The 17,448-nt window shown below is 44.5% G+C and overlaps 1 protein-coding gene across 1 annotated transcript; it reads right to left on the bottom strand.

The window, feature by feature from the left end:
* Positions 1-4,259: 4,259 nt before the first annotated feature.
* Positions 4,260-17,085, bottom strand: LOC101734480. Its single transcript, XM_031892855.1, has 6 exons — positions 17,024-17,085; positions 16,559-16,852; positions 11,435-11,803; positions 9,798-10,103; positions 8,221-8,571; positions 4,260-4,717 (listed from the first exon to the last, which is right to left on the bottom strand). The coding sequence occupies exons 2-6, from the start codon at positions 16,842-16,844 to the stop codon at positions 4,317-4,319; spliced, it is 1,713 nt and encodes a 570-aa protein (XP_031748715.1). The 5' UTR covers positions 16,845-16,852; positions 17,024-17,085; the 3' UTR covers positions 4,260-4,316.
* Positions 17,086-17,448: the final 363 nt, after the last annotated feature.

Raw genomic sequence — 17,448 nt, 5'->3', positions numbered from 1 at the left:
GAGGGGTGGGCGTGTCCTAACGGTCCCTGCCAGAGGCACAGTAGGAGGGGGAGAGCCAATCACAGCCCTGCACTCACACAAGCACAGACAGGCTTCAGTTCCCTATCAGGTCAGCCTAGCTGCTGATTGGTTCCTATCCTACAGTGCCTTCGCCCCTCTGCACAGCCTGGGAAAGGAGGCAGCAGGAAGTGGAACAGATGGGCGGGGCTAGTGGGGTTTTGGGGGAATTTCTCAATAAATCAGTCTGAAAAACTACGTTTCTCAGCACATTCCCTGTGTAATTATAGGAATATAAAGCCCCAGAACGTTTGCATTAACCCTGTGTTTGCCCCACATCACTCACCTTACTAACAGATGGGCGTGGCTAGTGGGGTTTGGGGGAAAGGAGGCAGCAGGAAGTGGAACAGATGGGTGGGGCTAGTGGGGTTTGGGGGATAGGAGGCAGCAGGAAGTGGAACAGATGGGCGGGGCTAGTGGGGTTTGGGGGAAAGGAGGCAGCAGGAAGTGGCACAGATGGGCGGGGATAGTGGGGTTTGGGGGAATTTCTCAATAAATCAGTCAGAAACACAACTTTTTAAGCACATTCCTTCTATATCTAGAGGAGTATAATTCCCTGGTACATTCATCATTTTTATAGGATATGTCTCCTTTAATGATTGACAAGAGCTTGTGTTGGTCTTTACATTGGTTAGAGGACTGATTAGCAGCTAATCATTAACTAATTCCCCAGTACTGGGTAAGTATGGCCTTGCCAAGAGATCAACGTGCAGATCCCTCCTACTCATTATACTGATTCACTGCTAGTTATTGTATCTATAGATACTATGGATGTCTGTACAATGTAATTGTACAGGCACCACACACCAGGCACATTATGTACAATTAGATTTCCCTCCCCACATTACAATATACATATGATCAAGAATTATTGTTCCTATTTAAATATTTCATGTAGCAATCAATGCAGTTTGTTTCAGGCAACAGTTGCACTAAGTGTCAGACTCGACTGCCAGAGAAGCCGCAGATCACTCAGTGGCACAACCCAAGGGGGCTCAGGGGAGGAATAGTTCTATCAGAATAGTCTAATGTTTGTGGGCTCAGCACCGATATTGGAGAAAGAAGCTCAGAATGGGCTGAGTGAATAATATTGTATTGTATGGGAACAGGAGGCAGTTACCCCCTATGCCCTGCTCTTGCCCCCACTGCCCATAGCCATTCTGAGCTCTGAATTGGTCCATAGTAGTGCCTGCCAGCAGTGCTGTAACATGGGCACCCCAATAGCAATAGTAAGGGGATTGGCACAACTCACAGCTCCTCTTGCCTCTGCCCAGGTACCATTTGCCATGAATCAGCCTCACTATGGCTGCTGTGCCAATACCTACCCATGTAAGTGCCAATTGGAGCGCTGTGGGGCAGCAACATGGACTCTCAAAGCAGCGGCATAAGGATCTGGGCCCTTTTGGGCTTCTCCGATTTAGTTCTGATACACAACAACACTATGTGCCTGTCTCTTTAAGTTATAAACGGCCTGTTCTGATGTCAGACTGTGCTGTTTATAAGGATATCACTATCAATATTGGGCACTTCTCTCATGTTACTCAATAACAACCCGACACCCATGGGGGTCCCTCTGTGATTTCAAAGCACTAAAACTCATACAGTAATTTGTCATTTTATTATATATGTTTTATTTTTGAACAAAAATCTACTAAAATAAACATTTTCACATTTCAGTAGTTGGTTGGACCCCCTTTTGCAACAGTACCAGCTTTGCTGCCTATTCGGGTAGGGCTTGGGCCCATTCTCCCAGAAAGCATTGCTCTAGGTTGTTCAGACTGGTTGGTTGGTTGGTTGGTTGGTTGATTGGTTGGATGCCCCTGTAATGGTGCCAGAGATTCCCAATGGGATTGAGACGAGGGCTGGGATTGGGCCGTGGCAGGGCCTTCAGCTTGTTGCTCTTGAGCCTCCGGTGTTACTTGCCCTTGAGTTTGGGGACATTGTGCTGAATGTGAGACCTTCTAAAGGCTAATTCTGTAGAACAGTTACACTGGGTCCGACTGGCCAACATTTTCTATGATATTTTGCCCCCTCAGATATCCCTATGTTGCCTAGCAACCATTTCTCTTTCCATCAGTTATACTCAAGTAATAATACTTCATCTATGGGGGATAATCTGTGTCTCTAGTAACTCTGCCCTATTGGCAGAACTAACAGTATCCAATGAGATCCATCATTAGTTCCTCACTATCCTCTCTGCCTATTGGCTGAGCCAAGGTTCCCCAGTCCCAAAAGTCCACTGATTTGGCTCCGTTGGAAGGGGGTGTTTCTTACCATTTATACAAGTAGTTATTTTTGATAAACCAAACACAAATGTAGCCTTAGTGATATATTCAGCCTCTGCATAACCAACCAGAGCTTACAGTCTAATTTCAGTTCCACAGACCCACTGACAGGCACATCAATAGCCAGTTACTGCAGTACTGGGAGGAACCGCTCAGGTACCAACCAAACCCACGAGTCCAGCACTTTGTGGCCCAAACCAACCGCTGGGTCACTGGGATTGTTCTTAGGGAATAAATATCAGTCAGTGTTTCTTCCCATCCATTGCTCTTTCCTTGCCCGGGGGCATTTCTTACATTCTGTTGCCCCTTTACTGGTACCAACCAAACCCACGAGTCCAGCACTTTGTGGCACAGACCAACGGCTGTGTCACTGGGATTGTTCACTGTTTCATTTGCCCATTGCCTTTTCCTGCATTCTGTTGCCCGTCCACTGGGGGCGCTGGGGTTCTCCTACAAAGGAAAGAGGGAAAGAAGGGGTTACATGGGAAATAAACCCCAAAACTTAATTTATTCTGAGTTGCGGGGGGGCAGTGGGGCAGCTTTACGGTTGGGTTTAGTTTCCCATTAAATCCCTTGCTGTATAAGTGCTGTATAGGGACTGTGAGTAACAACCATAAGATAAAGGGACTCACCTGGGGGAGCAGCTGCCGCAGGTACATTTTTACTTGAATCTTGACCTTTAGGCAGTCGCTCGGCTTTGTGCCCACCTGACAGCAGATAATAGACCCCTGTGGGGAGAAAGGAATAACAGTATTTATATTTCTGCATATCCCACACTAATACACTGATGTAGGTAGAAGAGCTGGCAATTGCCCCTATTTGCCCCCCCAGTTGCTGGATAAACTGCTGGTTATGGGGAATATAATCTGCCCTTCTGGGTACAAAGTGCTGGATCTTTGCTCTGGGTTTGGGCCCACTGGGTGCCGGTTCTGAGAGATGTTCTGGGGCCTCGTCGGGGAATCTTTGGCCTCTTCATTCCAACACCAGACTGTGCAGATTGGGGGGTTTCTCCCGGCAAAACAATAAAAAGATTAGCGCCTAAACCTGCTGAGGTTTTATTGTTTTTATCAGGGACCCCCCCCCCCAATCTGCACAAAGCGCGTGTTGGAATGAAGAAACCGAGAGTTTGGGAATTGGCACAGGGTTTAGTGCCCGAAGGCTCCAGGGTTCTTATACCCCCCTATGGGGCAGGTTTAGCAACATTTAGATTGATGTAAATGTAGAGTTTTTTTCAAACTTACAGAAGCCTGAATGTTTCCTTATTTATTAAAAAATGCAACAAAAATGAAACCACAAGCGCCAAGATTCATATAAAAAAGCCAATACCTCAAATCATGAACTTTACATCACGAACATAAATTGCTCCCCCCAAAAATTAAATTACCTCGAAGTGAAAGACCCCCAAAAACTGTGTCACAGAACCTCCCAAGCTTTAACATGGGGTATTTATTTTTTTTACATTCAGATTTTACATGGTTTTGATGCATAATAAGTGGCAAAAAGAATGTATTTTTTAACACACACAAAAAAAGACAAATCCCGGAAGACATATGAACGTTGGTATATCTGCCCCTATGTATAAGTGCCAATGTGTCCCCACTGTTTTCTTTTTTAAATAATAATAATAATAGTTTGTATATAATATTTATATAATACATAACTGAGAATTTTAAAACTGATTTCCTTTTTCTATGTAGAAATAAAACAGTACCTTGTAATTGATTCCAACTAAAAAATAAATAATCCTTATTGGATACAAAATAATCCTGTTATGTTTAAATAATGTTTTATTGATTTTTTAGAAGGCTTAAGGTATGGAGATCCAAATTACGGCAAGACCCCTTATCCGGAATACCCTTGGTCCCGAGCATTCTGGATAATGGGTCCTATACCTGTAATACAATATTAATTGTGCCAGTTTGTTACCCTGCTGAGGTGTAAATAGGGGTAAAGAGGCACCATAGGGGCAGGTTGTTATAAAGTGACAGATATTTGTGTAAATGGCAGAAATCCCAAGTAACCCCACATGTGTATGGGGGAAAGTACAGGGGTTTGGGGGTTACCTCTCTCCTTTAGGAAGTCCATCTGGATTGGGGGGTTCAGCGCCTCGTGTTGCACCCGAGCAGTGATGTAGAAATCATTTGTATTCATCAGATCCATCAGTCCCATTCCCTCACAGATACTGGTGAGTCTGTAGGTGCCGTCACTGTTTGGAAATAGTTTATTCTGTACATCAGCATCAGGGATCGGCTTATAATCCTTTGGCTCCCCAACAGCTCTGAGCCAGGTAACCCCAATGCCCTGTGGGTAGAACTGATCTATTTCCATGATGATGTATCTGTCCCTCTGGGTGCAGCCCCTCACAACTGGGACCCCTGGGAATGAGAGAGATATGAGACAGACAGTAGGCGCCTATGGAAAATGAGCAATGGCTTTGCCCAATGGGAGTGCAGTGTGGGACTGGGGCATTTAACAGACTGTACAGGCAGGTTCCCCAGGGCAGGGTTTGTATTGTGTTTCATTGTAACCTTTATTGCTGCTTTATCTGTATACAGGGGCATATTTACTCAAACTCTATCAATTCTCATTGTTTTTTTATTCCCAAATTCAACTAAACTTGTTTCCCAAATGTCTAATATTTGAGAAAAGTCACAAAAAACTCAACTTTTTGTCGAGTTTTCCGGCAAAACCCAGTGAAATCTCTAAAGTTTCGAGACAAAAGAATAAACTTCAAGGAAAAGCTTCCTTGGAAGTTTAGAGGGGTTTTTGTGTTTTTTTGTTTGTAATCACAGGAAAATTCTTACAAAAGTGATTTTTTTATGGTTTTCCTGGCTTATGGGGGTTCTTTGCATGTGTATTTTGACTTGTGTTTTTTCTATTTGGATCTTTTAATAAAATACATTTATGGTTTTAGAGAAAAACCACTAAAATGAGAATGTTGAGAAATGAGCCTTTCCAATGTAAGTCCTCTATCAAAAGAAACACAGGATTTCTTGTTCTCCTGTGTCAGACTTCCTGTTCTCAGAAATATCCTTCAGGGCACAGGCACAAGTTTGCTCAGTTTGCTCCTCTCTGTTCTCTCCCCCTCCCATCATCTCTTTCTCCCTCTCTGCTCTCTCCCCCTCCCCTCTCTGCTCTCTCCCCCTCCCATCATCTCTTTCTCCCTCTCTGCTCTCTCCCCCTCCCCTCTCTGCTCTCTCCCCCTCCCATCATCTCTTTCTCCCTCTCTGCTCTCTCCCCCTCCCCTCTCTGCTCTCTCCCCCTCCCATCATCTCTTTCTCCCTCTCTGCTCTCTCCCCCTCCCCTCTCTGCTCTCTCCCCCTCCCATCATCTCTTTCTCCCTCTCTGCTCTCTCCCCCTCCCAACTGTGCTGTGATCTGAGCTCCCAGCAGCCAGAGCAGCAGCATGGAAGCTATAGATATGAAGCTAAAATGGCAGCTGCTATCTTAAACAAACAGAGGGAGCTGCTGGGGCTGTTACTCAGGCAGGTAAAGCTTTCAATAAATATAGGGTCCTAGGTGGCACTAATGTGACTAATCTATTGGAAATAAAATGCCTTTCCTTTTCCTTTAATACTTCAGTAACATTTTAATTCTGATCTTGCCAACTATTCTGCTTCTTGTCAATAAGGACACATTTTATGTTCCTGCAAATAGGCTTTCTGTACATTATCAAAATTAGATAGTTGATAGATAGTTGAGTCCAGGACAGTTTGGGCACTTTTCAATCTGTTCTACTGCAAGATCAGTTATGTTCCCTACCAGATTACTGCAGTACTGTCGGCAGGTAAGTTACCCTCCGTGTACTTACAGTAAATAAGGAGATTGGGCAGCATCTCCGTAACCAACTCAGCTCCCTGGGATCCATTCCTGTGCCATACAGATCAGATTTACTATACTGTTATCTGAATTCTAAGGTCGTATGAAGTTTCCTTCCCGGAGGCCCCAGTGGATTTAATTCCAGGTGCATCTTACTGTGATTCCTGCCCAGCCTGTTTCTGGGGATTTGGGGTGTGGGTTTAAGGCACTTCCATGTTATGGTTAAGTAAAAATTGGGAGCAAATACTGACAGTGTCTGGGCTGTTACACTTGGTGACCTGGTGGGGGGGGGGGGGGGGCAAAAATCCCCAAAAATTCATTTGAGTTGAAATTCCTGGCTTCCAGGTCTTGTTATGCACATTATCCAAATTAGGCTCTAAGGTGCTCACTGAATCCCCATTTCTGCTTATGGTAAGTGCCAGCCATGATGGAGCCTGGGGTAGCAGGAATGGGGGTATAAAGGTTTTGCTGAGGGACACCTTCCATTGAGGGACAGAGCAGTCAATGTAATATCAAGTCATTTCTCCACTTAAAGCTTTTATTATGGCTGCACCCCTACAGGGCCAGGGGTCCCCTGTCTCTATCAGCAAATAGGTTTGGTCTGAGTAGCAGATGGTCTGCCCTGTGGGTGAGAGGTGTAACCCATTGGCTCAGATGAGTTATCGATATTCCCTATTTCCCTAGTCTATAAAACTGGAGTTTTCCCCCTTATCAGGAGGGTTGTTGTGTTGGAAGGCCAAGAAAAGAAGCTTAGAACCCTAAGGTAAATCAACACCTCAGTAAAAGCCAGGGGAACAGGGACCCTGAGAATGAGGATTACCATTCAGACTAGAGCACTCAGGGTCAGGGCCAGGGATAGTTTGTAGAGGGGTGTCTGAGTGACTGCTAATTCCCCAGCACAGGTTTTATTTATTGTAGAATGTCTTTTTCAGTTTAGCCACTAGGTGGCAGGGTTTTGCAAGTTTGGGTAAAATAGGTGTATTAAAGCCTCCAGCCACTAGGGGGGACACAGAGGGCAGAAAGTACATAAGCAGGGGACCACACACAGTATGGGTTTTTTTTTTAATGGCAGATCAGCAGGATAGACAGAGTGGGTGTTACAGTTAGAAGCACTATGTGTTTCAGGCAGACAGGCTGTTAACATGGGCAGCCCACACCTCTGCCACAGTAAGGGATGAAGTGTCAGTCTTAGGACTAGCAGGAAAGGCCTTTGGCAAAGGACGTCAGCAGAAAATTCCTGTTTGGAGAAGGGCAGGGGGTGTTGGGGGAATGCTGGACTGTCTAGCGGAAAGGTGGGGAGTGATGTGAAGGAAGGTTAGTCGGAGTGAAAAGGATGTGAATGATCCATCTGAGGTTGGGGAACGTTATTTTATTAGGGTGTAAGCCTGTCTGTGTTGCCCAGTGAAACCGAATGCTGACCGGGACAGTACTATTGGATATATGTGACCTGCTGGAATCTGAATAAATGTTTTTTTAACAGCATTTATATGTGTGGCCCTTTGTCTATTTGTGCTACAAGTTAGCAAAAGCAGTTTTGTCCTCCCCCAAGGTGGGATAGTGAAGGGTAAGTAACACCCCAGTGTAGGATCCAAGACCCAGGGGGTCCCCTCCATGCAGCATTTCCCCCAGAATGCCAGCATCAGCCTTTCCAGTTGCATTTACTGCAATTGCACACAATGGCCAAACCATGACTAACTTGCCTGTGACTTAGCAGCCAACACTTACAGATCTCTTCCCTTCTGGTGGAACAATGTGTGTGGCATTAATAAATGCATTAGTGTGCCAGTCACTCGCACACAGGGCAGGGTCGGTGGGCACATTGGCACTACCTATAAGTACTAAGAAGTAGTACTGCAAGTATGTTTGGGCACAAGTGCCTCATATGAACAGCATTGATACACTGTATAGTAAATAGAGTAACAAGATTCTGATGACCCAGATTGGGAATTTAGAAGGAGTTCCTTGAATCTGTCTGGCATATCATTGCCGGATCATTATTGCTTTATCCGTGTAGATATAAAGCAGCTATTTCTCTTGTCCTCACTGACAGTGACACTCACCTCCCACACTGAGGGCCCCGGTGCTTCTCTCTAGGGGTTCCCCCAGACTGGGGTGCCCCACCCGGCAGATAAATTCTGCTCCATTGTCACTTTTGCCCGACACAGAGACAATGAGGGCGGCTGTGCAGGAGAAGGTCCCATCAGCTTCTCTCTTCTGCTCCATCTCTGGGATCTTGTATTTCTCACTGGGAGACACAGAGAATAATTCCTGCCCCCCTGCTTCTCTCCTCAGCCATTTCACCTCCAGAGCTTTAGGGAAATACCCCCGGATCTTACACTGGAATCTGCCCTCTGAGTTGTGTTTTAATGCAGGTTTTATTATTTCTTCCATCCATGGGCACCAGGGGAATTCTGCAAAAATACAGGGACACGGATAAGCCTAATGCTAATATCTGTAATATATAAAAAAACACACATTTATCAGTATTTCTGCCTGGCAGGGTACAAAAAACCTATCAGGTTGGGTAAAGATGGTTTTTCATTATTTAATTGGGAGGCAGAGATCCCAGATGAGAGGGGAAGAGTAAATAGATGGGTTAAGGCTTAAATTAAACAAGGAGTGGGATTGGGGAGAAGTTGGGAATAAATGGGATGGAGAGGGCAGGCAGTGAGAGTGAGGAAACCTCAGGTCTATCTCCAATTCAGTCACAGGGGAAGGACACAGAAGAGACTGGGGAGTGTTGGGGGAGAGGGAGGATGTTGATAAGAGATGTCATTTCTGATAGATCCCACAAAACCCCTGGTTTGGTCTCACTTGTACCAAATTCCTGTTTGTTTTGATAAAGTGTCACTTTGTATTATTGCACGGAGGAATCTCCTTCTAGGTACTTTTCTATTTCCTCTTGGCGAGCAACAGCAGTCCTCTGCTTTATGGCAGGAATTGTCTCAGAACATGAAGCATAAATAAAGTTGGTGTATGTGGATAGAGTCACTCGGTTGGACACCTCTCCCAATTGCCTGACTGCTCCCCATCATTTGGCCTGCAGATCCTATTGATCAGAATGGCAATTTTTGACCCCTTACACGGGCTGCCAGTTATGGAAGGAAACAGGGGCAGTTTTGGGTCTAAAACTGAAAACCTTGTGTGCCATTAGCCTTTACCTGAAAGGGCCTTTAACATGTTGTGCCCAGTTGCTTAATGATGCCTGATGTTTATTTCACAGTAAGAATGGAACAGAAGGGAAAGCTGAGCTGAGTAAACTGAAGCACTTTGTAGTTATTTCTATATAACTATATTAGACTAGTGTGCTACATTCAACTCATCATATATATATATATAGCTTGTGTTCAGTTATGTGACTATAGAACAACATTCAGATCTGTGATAAACCTGAGTTCTTTGAATATAAATAAAAGTAAGTAAGACATTATCACTCTTTTTGTATTTCGGATGCATGACAGACCCATTAAGACTGGATTAAAAATGTCACGTACCTATATAAAGCAGTATAAAACTTATGCTGAAAAATCATCAAAATCTTCAATGATTAAAAAAACCTTTCCTTTGAAATAAATAGGAAAATATATATTTGGCAAGAGTGAAACACAACGTGCAACATGAAGGGAAGTCTTGTTACCTGGATCCCTGGCAGAGAACTCCCGGGACCCCTGCCCGGCGCCGGATTGTTGGTTCCAGGTCACTCGCACTTTGAATCCTGGGTCTATGAAGAGTTGCCCCAGGATCTTACACTCACTCTCAGTATTGTAAGTATAGTTAGAATTGGGAGTAAATCTTTCATTGATGGATTCCAGTTCCTGGTAGTAACCAACTCCGCAGCTCCATCTGATCTGGATCCCTCTGGGGTAAAACTCCTGCAGGGTCAGGCGGCTCAGAACCTCTCCGGAGGCACTCAGGGAAAGCTTTATACAGTCCTTGGGCTTCACTGGGAAATAACATGGAAATATGTGTCAGACACAGGATCATGGGCCACATCTCTCTATTCCCAAGACATGGCGGAAGGTTCCTACTGATTTATATTTAAGGTCTAACAGTCATTTGTGCCACTATATCCATTAAATTATCATTCTTCTTACTTTATCTCCCAAAACAATGGATAGTGGGGACATGTGTTGTACCCTGAATAGTGGGAAGAACAGCTATGGTTGGCACAGGATTTCCCTCAGTATATACTGTAATATTTGTTGAGGAAACAATAACAAGTCTGTCCCCAGGGTTACAATATGTGAATATATCATTTAATATAATACTAAGCCAACCTTAGCATTATCTGCATGTCCTCTCACAAGGACCGACTTGATTGTATCACAAGACAAAGGTATGAAAACTGCTTTCCTTTGGTGCCAGTCATGCCCAGATGGCCCAGCCGGATGGTGGAAATCAGCTAAAGTACTCAAAGCAAACCAGGTCTGGGGAAAACCATTTACCAGTTGTAAAAATAGGTTTCTACTGAGTTATTTTGCCTTATCCTCTATGAGAATTTCATGCTTGAATTTAAATAAGGAAAAATGTTGTCAGTAAAATCAAGACATTTTTAGTTTGACATTTTTAAATACTCCCTACAGTTTATAAAAAGCCACGAGATGGAGAGATCGGCACCAGGAGGAAAAGTGAAGGGAATAAAATAAAGACACATCTTCAGTTTTGCTTTCAAAAGAAGCTGTACGCGAGGGCCTTACCCAGTGAGATTGTGGTGTCCTTGGCTGAATAATCAGATTGTTTAACAATCATCTAAAAAGTATAACCCCTCAAAAATGACTGTGTAAAAATAATTCAGTGGGAATTTCTGTACATTGACAAGATTTCAACTTTGGCCTTTTATGTTCCTGCTGCTGTTGTAGCAAGGATTTGGTTTAGAACTTTATACTTAAATAAATGGGGTTCTTTCCACAACCAACATTATTAAAGCTGTTTGATATTAGTGGGCTGCCCATAAAACCTTGTGATTGTTTGTGACCATTTACTTCAACAATTCAATCATTTTAATGGATTGTCCTGAAATTGGCTATTTGGCTATAGGAGATACTGCCATGTTTGGCCTTCTTAATCTGTAAAACTGTATCTGAAATGGTATCCAGTTTCCCTCCAAAAGGAAAAAAGAATCCTTCATGACTCCAACATGAATCCAACACAGCAGTCCCTGGTCTTTAGCTATATGTGTTTTATAAGGTGCAAATCTTTCAAGCCACAGTAGCTATTGCCAGTAGGAGAGAATCCCCCAAGAAGATAATTGTTTAGGGTGTGAGTGTTTCTTACCTAAGATGAAGGAACAGTTTAGTTGTTCCTCTTTGGCTTTTCCATCACAGACAAACTTGCAGAACACGACCATATCCTTGTGCGCTGATACATCGGGGGTGAAGCTGAGGGAGGAGGTGACATTGTGTCTCCCACCTGTCCCTGTTCTGTCTGTTCTTACAGTGAATTCCTGGCCCAGCAACATCTTCCCTTCTCCTTCTGCCTGGGCCTCATCCTCTGCTACCTCCGTCTTCTTCCCATCATGCCCCTGCACTGACCATATCACCCGGGGGCCCTTAGGGCAGTCAGAGGCCACACAGTACAGAGTCACCTTCTCCCCTTCCACCGTCTGGCTCCTGTGTATGTGACTCACCCGGAACCTCTGGAAATCTAACGAGACGGATCAGTATCAATCATTGTTTTGGGCTCATTGCACACGGGGAGATTAATTACCTGTGATAAATCTTCCCTACCACGGGGGGGGGGGGGGCGACTTACCTCCCTTTGATGCCTTCCCACTGGCACTGGAGACAACTAATATCCCAATCTGCCATAAGCCTAAATGTAAGTATTTGCCCACCCTGGGTATGTAAAGGGCACCGATCAGTGGAACAGTGTTTACCCCAGTGGAAGTGCAGATTAATAGAGCCCACACTCTGGTTGGGGGAAACAATACCATTTTGTGCAAAAAATGCCCCTAACGGGCACTATGCCCCCAGCAACAGGAGGGGCCCCCAGTGTGGGCGGCCATGTTGTGGCACTAACATGCAAATGGTACTTAGTGCCCCAGTTTGCTCATTATGTGCCTGTGTGTGAGAGAGCCCCGCCCTCCAGGGCCAATTAATATGCAAAAGAATCCTCCAATAATCCTCCTGAATTATTTGCTTTCTTCTTCTGCCCCTTTCCAGCTTTCACATGGGGGTCACTGACCCCGGCAGCCAAAAACTATTGTTCTGTGATTTTACTATTATTGTTACTTTTTATTCTCATCTTTTTATTCAGTCTCTCATTCAAACCTCTGCCTGGTTGCTAAGATAAACAAGACCCTAACAACCAGGAGAGCTGCTGAACATAAAGGTAAATAAATCAAAAATGAAAACCAATTGCAAATTGTCTGTAATTACCAATGTCCATTTTATACTACAGGTTCATTTATAGGGGAACAATCCCTTTAAAGGGAAACTAAACCCTGCGGCACAGCGCGGCTCAACCAAACGTTACTCAGCTGTTGCCGGACTACAAATCCCAGAATAATGTAACATATAATGAAGGGTGAGGCATGCTGGGAGCTGTAGTCCAGCAACATCAGGGTTGGATTCTTAAAGCAATATTGCCCAATAAAACTTTCCCAGCTCTCTAGGGCCCGCATTGGCAGAAATGCAAAAGAATCCCCCAATGAGAATCCCAGCTGATGTGAGTAAATCCGGCTCCCTGTTCTCTGTTCCTGCAATTGGAGTTGGGAGCAATAAGCACAGTTTCCCAGCACTGAACAAGTCTGTCCCTTTATCCCCATGTCTGATTCCTGTGCCATATAATGAGGGGAAAATGCCATCATTATCTCTATATGTAAGGTACCAGCAAGGGGCCTGACACAGTGCTGGGAATCAGCATTCTCATTGGTCACTTCTCTTGCATCTATAATGAAGGGAAAATGCCATCATTATCTCTATATGTAAGGTACCAGCAAGGGGCCTGACACAGGGAATCAGCATTCTCATTGGTCACTTCTCTTGCATCTATAATTAGGTTTTTCATCAACTTCTATAGAGAACTAGGGGGGCAGTGGGGCAGCTTTACGGTTGGGTTTAGTGTCCCTTTAAAATATAATTTCTTTGCTATGTAAAATAGAGTTTTTGGTTGAACTTCCCCTTCAAACTACAGAGAGCCCTTATACAACTTTCCTATTGGAGCAGCTCAGAACTGGTACCAAGAGCTGACAAGTCTCCTAATTAACAAGAAACATTAATGACATAAATGTGACTGATCAGTGACTTACGTTTCCTCTTGTAGATGAGACACCAGAGCCCCACAGCGATCCCGGCCCCCATCAGCAGCGCGGTGACAAATATGGCCGCCACTATGTTCCCTGCACAAGATTTCCCCTCATCATCTGAGATACAGTCTTTAAGAACAGCATTGTAACTAATGAGTTGGTACAGAGAGCCCTGAGCTGATTTGGCTACTGACACATAAGTGAGTGGCCAGTGGGGAAGGGGATATGTTTCTCTAATGCCCCGACTGCCATCTTGTCCCCTTGCACCTCCTAAATGTTAAAGGGGAACTAAAGTCTAAAATAGAAAATCATTAGAAATGCTGTATTCTGTATACTGAACATAAACATAAACATTCTGAACTTACTGCACAAGCCCAGAGGCTGAGAAGCCTAATTACAGTAATGATTTATGCTTTCAAAGTTGTCCACAGGGGGCCGCCATCTTGTTACTTTGTTATACCATCTTTTGTAAGATTTAGGGCTTGCACATGCTCAGTGGGCTCTGGGCTGCTGTTGGGAGGCGGAGCTTAGGGAACATAGTAAATTATCAAAACAGCACATCAGGTAATATCTGCCATAGAAGCTGATTAATAATTAGAATCATAATATGCAGCCTGCACTGGTTCCTGTGTTGCCCTGTAATGTAATGTGGGTTTTAGTGTTTTTGTTTAATGAAACTTTCCCAGCTCTCCAGAGCCAGTGGCTGCATAAATATGCAAAAGAATCCTCCAATGAGAATCCCAGCTGATGTGAGTAAATCCGGCTCCCTGTTCTCTGTTCCTGCAATTGGAGTTGGGAGCAATAAGCACAGTTTCCCAGCACTGAACAAGTCTGTCCCTTTATCCCCATGTCTGATTCCTGTGCCATATAATGACGGGAAAATGCCATCATTATCTCTATATGTAAGGTACCAGCAAGGGGCCTGACACAGGGAATCAGCATTCTCATTGGTCACTTCTTCTGCATCTATAATTATGTTTTTCACCAACTTCTATAGAGAACTAGGGGGCAGTGGGGCAGCTTTACGGTTGGGTTTAGTGTCCCTTTAAAATATAATTTCTTTGCTATGTAAAAAAGTGTTTTTGGTTGAACTTCCCCTTCAAACTACAGAGAACCCTTATACAACTTTCCTCCTTTGCCGAAGTTAGGGTGAGCCCCACCCAGTCTGGGCCTAGGGCCAAGCCCAGAGGACTATGGCACCCACCCAGGGGGCACAAATCAAACACAAAAAGGTGCAGAAGTGTGTGGGTGCAATGCCATTAATTGCCTGGGTAAGGCTCCAACTGTATAAGGAACACGAACAGGTACACAGGAGCACTTACCGCTGAAAAAGTGTGCTACACGCGGGTCCTCTCCCCCAAGGATCCAAAAAATCATATAATAAAGCAAAAAAATGCGGAGCACCACTAAAAATAAAACCAGTCTTTTATTGCATATTTCTTACGAGGTACACGTACATTCCTTAACAGGACTTTGGCGCTTGACGCGTTTCGTGGCGTCCAGCCACTTCCTCAGAAGCATCCTTCTGAGGAAGGCTCCACCTAGTAAGAAAAATAACCCCCACCCACCTAATGGCTGGAGCAAAGGAGGATAAGCTTTGATCTATACTTACTCTTATGCCAAAAGACAAGCATAACACAGGGGTTTGCTGAGCAGCCTGGGGGTGCCATACACAGCCTGGGGGTGCCATACACAGCCTGGGGGTGCCATACACAGCCTGGGGGAGCCATACACAGCCTGGGGGTGCCATACACAGCCTGGGGGCGCCATACAGACTGGGGGTGCCATACAGCCTGGGGGTGCCATACACAGCCTGTTTATAATAGTGAGACACAAACTCTGAGCTCAGTGTCAGTCACTTTGCATCCTGGGAAGGAACATAGTGTTTGTGCAGAGGTTCCCCTGTACATGTTGTTCTGCCTATACACCTACTGGCACAGTTTGGCCTCTCCCCGTGTGTAATGCACACACACCCCCATGCAACTGCTTCATAAACACTTTGACACAAGTTATTGGGCTGTGTGTGTACTAGAGTTCTAAAGTGAATGATGTTCTGTGGGAGATTGTAAGGTGCATATACATGTTCCTGTATTACATACAGAAAAACTTTTATAAAGGGACTGTTTTGTAATAGAAAAGTGATTAAAGTTTTTAGTCAAAAGATGGAGAGCTACTGTGGGCATCTTCAGGGGCATGGGGCTTTATTTCTATAGAGCTTTGGGGATGTTGGGCTGGTACAGGGGCTCAAACACACAATAAATAATTTTATTTTAGAAAAAGCCACAATTACTTTTTAAACTAATATTTTGGGTTATATTACAATGCAATAATTTCACCAGTATCATTTATGAATTAATTTGTAGGTTCCACCTAGTTCTCTATGGGGGTTGAAGAAAAAAATATATACACAAGAGCATTGACCAATGAGAATGCTGATTCCCTGTGTCAGGCCCCTTGCTGGTACCTTACATATAGAGATAATGATGGCATTTTCCCGTCATTATATGGCACAGGAATCAGACATGGGGATAAAGGGACAGACTTGTTCAGTGCTGGGAAACTGTGCTTATTGCTCCCAACTCCAATTGCAGGAACAGAGAACAGGGAGCCGGATTTACTCACATCAGCTGGGATTCTCATTGGAGGATTCTTTTGCATATTTATGCAGCCACTGGCTTTGTGCTGTTGTTTTATAATTTACTACGTTCTCTAAGCTCCGCCTCCCAACAGCAGCCCAGGGCAAACTGAGCATGTGCAGGAGCCAGATCTTATAGAAGATGGTCTAACAAAGTAACAAGATGGCGGCCCCCTGTGGACAACTTTGAAAGCATAAATCATTACTGTAATTAGGCTTCTCAGCCTCTGGGCTTGTGCAGTAAGTTCAGAATGTTTATGTTTATGTTCTGTATACAGAATACAGCATTTCTACTGATTTTCTATTTTAGACTTTAGTTCTCCTTTAATGTATGCCAATGTCTCAGAGACCTATTGTAGCTACTGAGTCCCAGCACCACAAGTTGTAATCATTACTTGTTATCATTAAAAGCAAATCTTATGAGGGTGATGCTTGGGGGCCACACAATGAACCCACAGTAGTAGCTAAATTCCTACGATACAAGAAGCCCTACTATGGCTCAGGGTAATGGTCTCACCTCTATAGACCAACTGGAGATCCTTGAGAAGAGGCTCCGGCAGGGACTTGTGTTCCACTTGGCAGGAGTAAGTCCCCTCTCTCTGGCCTCCCCCAGGGGCCACACTCAGTGAGTTGTTCAGTGTGTAGGTGCCGTCTGCATTACTCCATGTCCTTATGGCTTTGTCTATATTAGAGGAATGGGGTATGGGCTCCCCGTCTCTGAGCCAAGTTACCCCAATATCCACAGGGTAGAACCCACTCACTGAGCAGCACAGGTTCTCCTTAGAGCTACTTATCGTCACCATGGGAACGGCTGTATGAAAATAACAAAATTTGGATTTATTTGTGCAAAGTTACAGACTCCCAAACATATTTTCCTTTTTTAACTGATGGGCAAATTGTAGTTCAGGTAGGTAGAGGTACAAGGTGTCCCCATGGACCTCTGTATGAATAAAGTACATGTAGGATTTGCTCTAATACTTACCTGCAACTTCTATTTTGACTCCTTGTTCTTGTTCTAAACCATAACTCACGACACACGTGTAGGTTCCCTCATCAGAGACAGTTACATTGGAGACCGACAGAGACACCCTCCCTTCCTCTATGGCCTGAGCATCCAGAGACAGTCGGCCTTGGGAGAGGGTCCGACCCTTGTTGTACCTAAGAATCTCCTTGTCTCTGAAGATCCAGATGATGGACAATGCTGAGTGGTCAATGGGAGATTTGCCCAGAGAGAAGGTGCAAGGGAGAGAAGCTGTAGAACCCAGAAGGGCTTTGTGAGAGGGAGGATCCGATACCTTCGCAGAACCTGCAGGGAGCCATATTGGGTCAGTACCGAGCCCAAACTCTGCCTTGGATATAATTACCTACTTATCTTTCTTCTGTTTATAACTATTTGTTTGCCATTCC

The sequence above is a fragment of the Xenopus tropicalis genome, chromosome 9 (genome assembly GCF_000004195.4).
Source record: "Xenopus tropicalis strain Nigerian chromosome 9, UCB_Xtro_10.0, whole genome shotgun sequence".
NCBI classification, from domain to species: domain Eukaryota; kingdom Metazoa; phylum Chordata; class Amphibia; order Anura; family Pipidae; genus Xenopus; species Xenopus tropicalis.
This window is presented reverse-complemented; position numbering and strand designations above follow the sequence as displayed.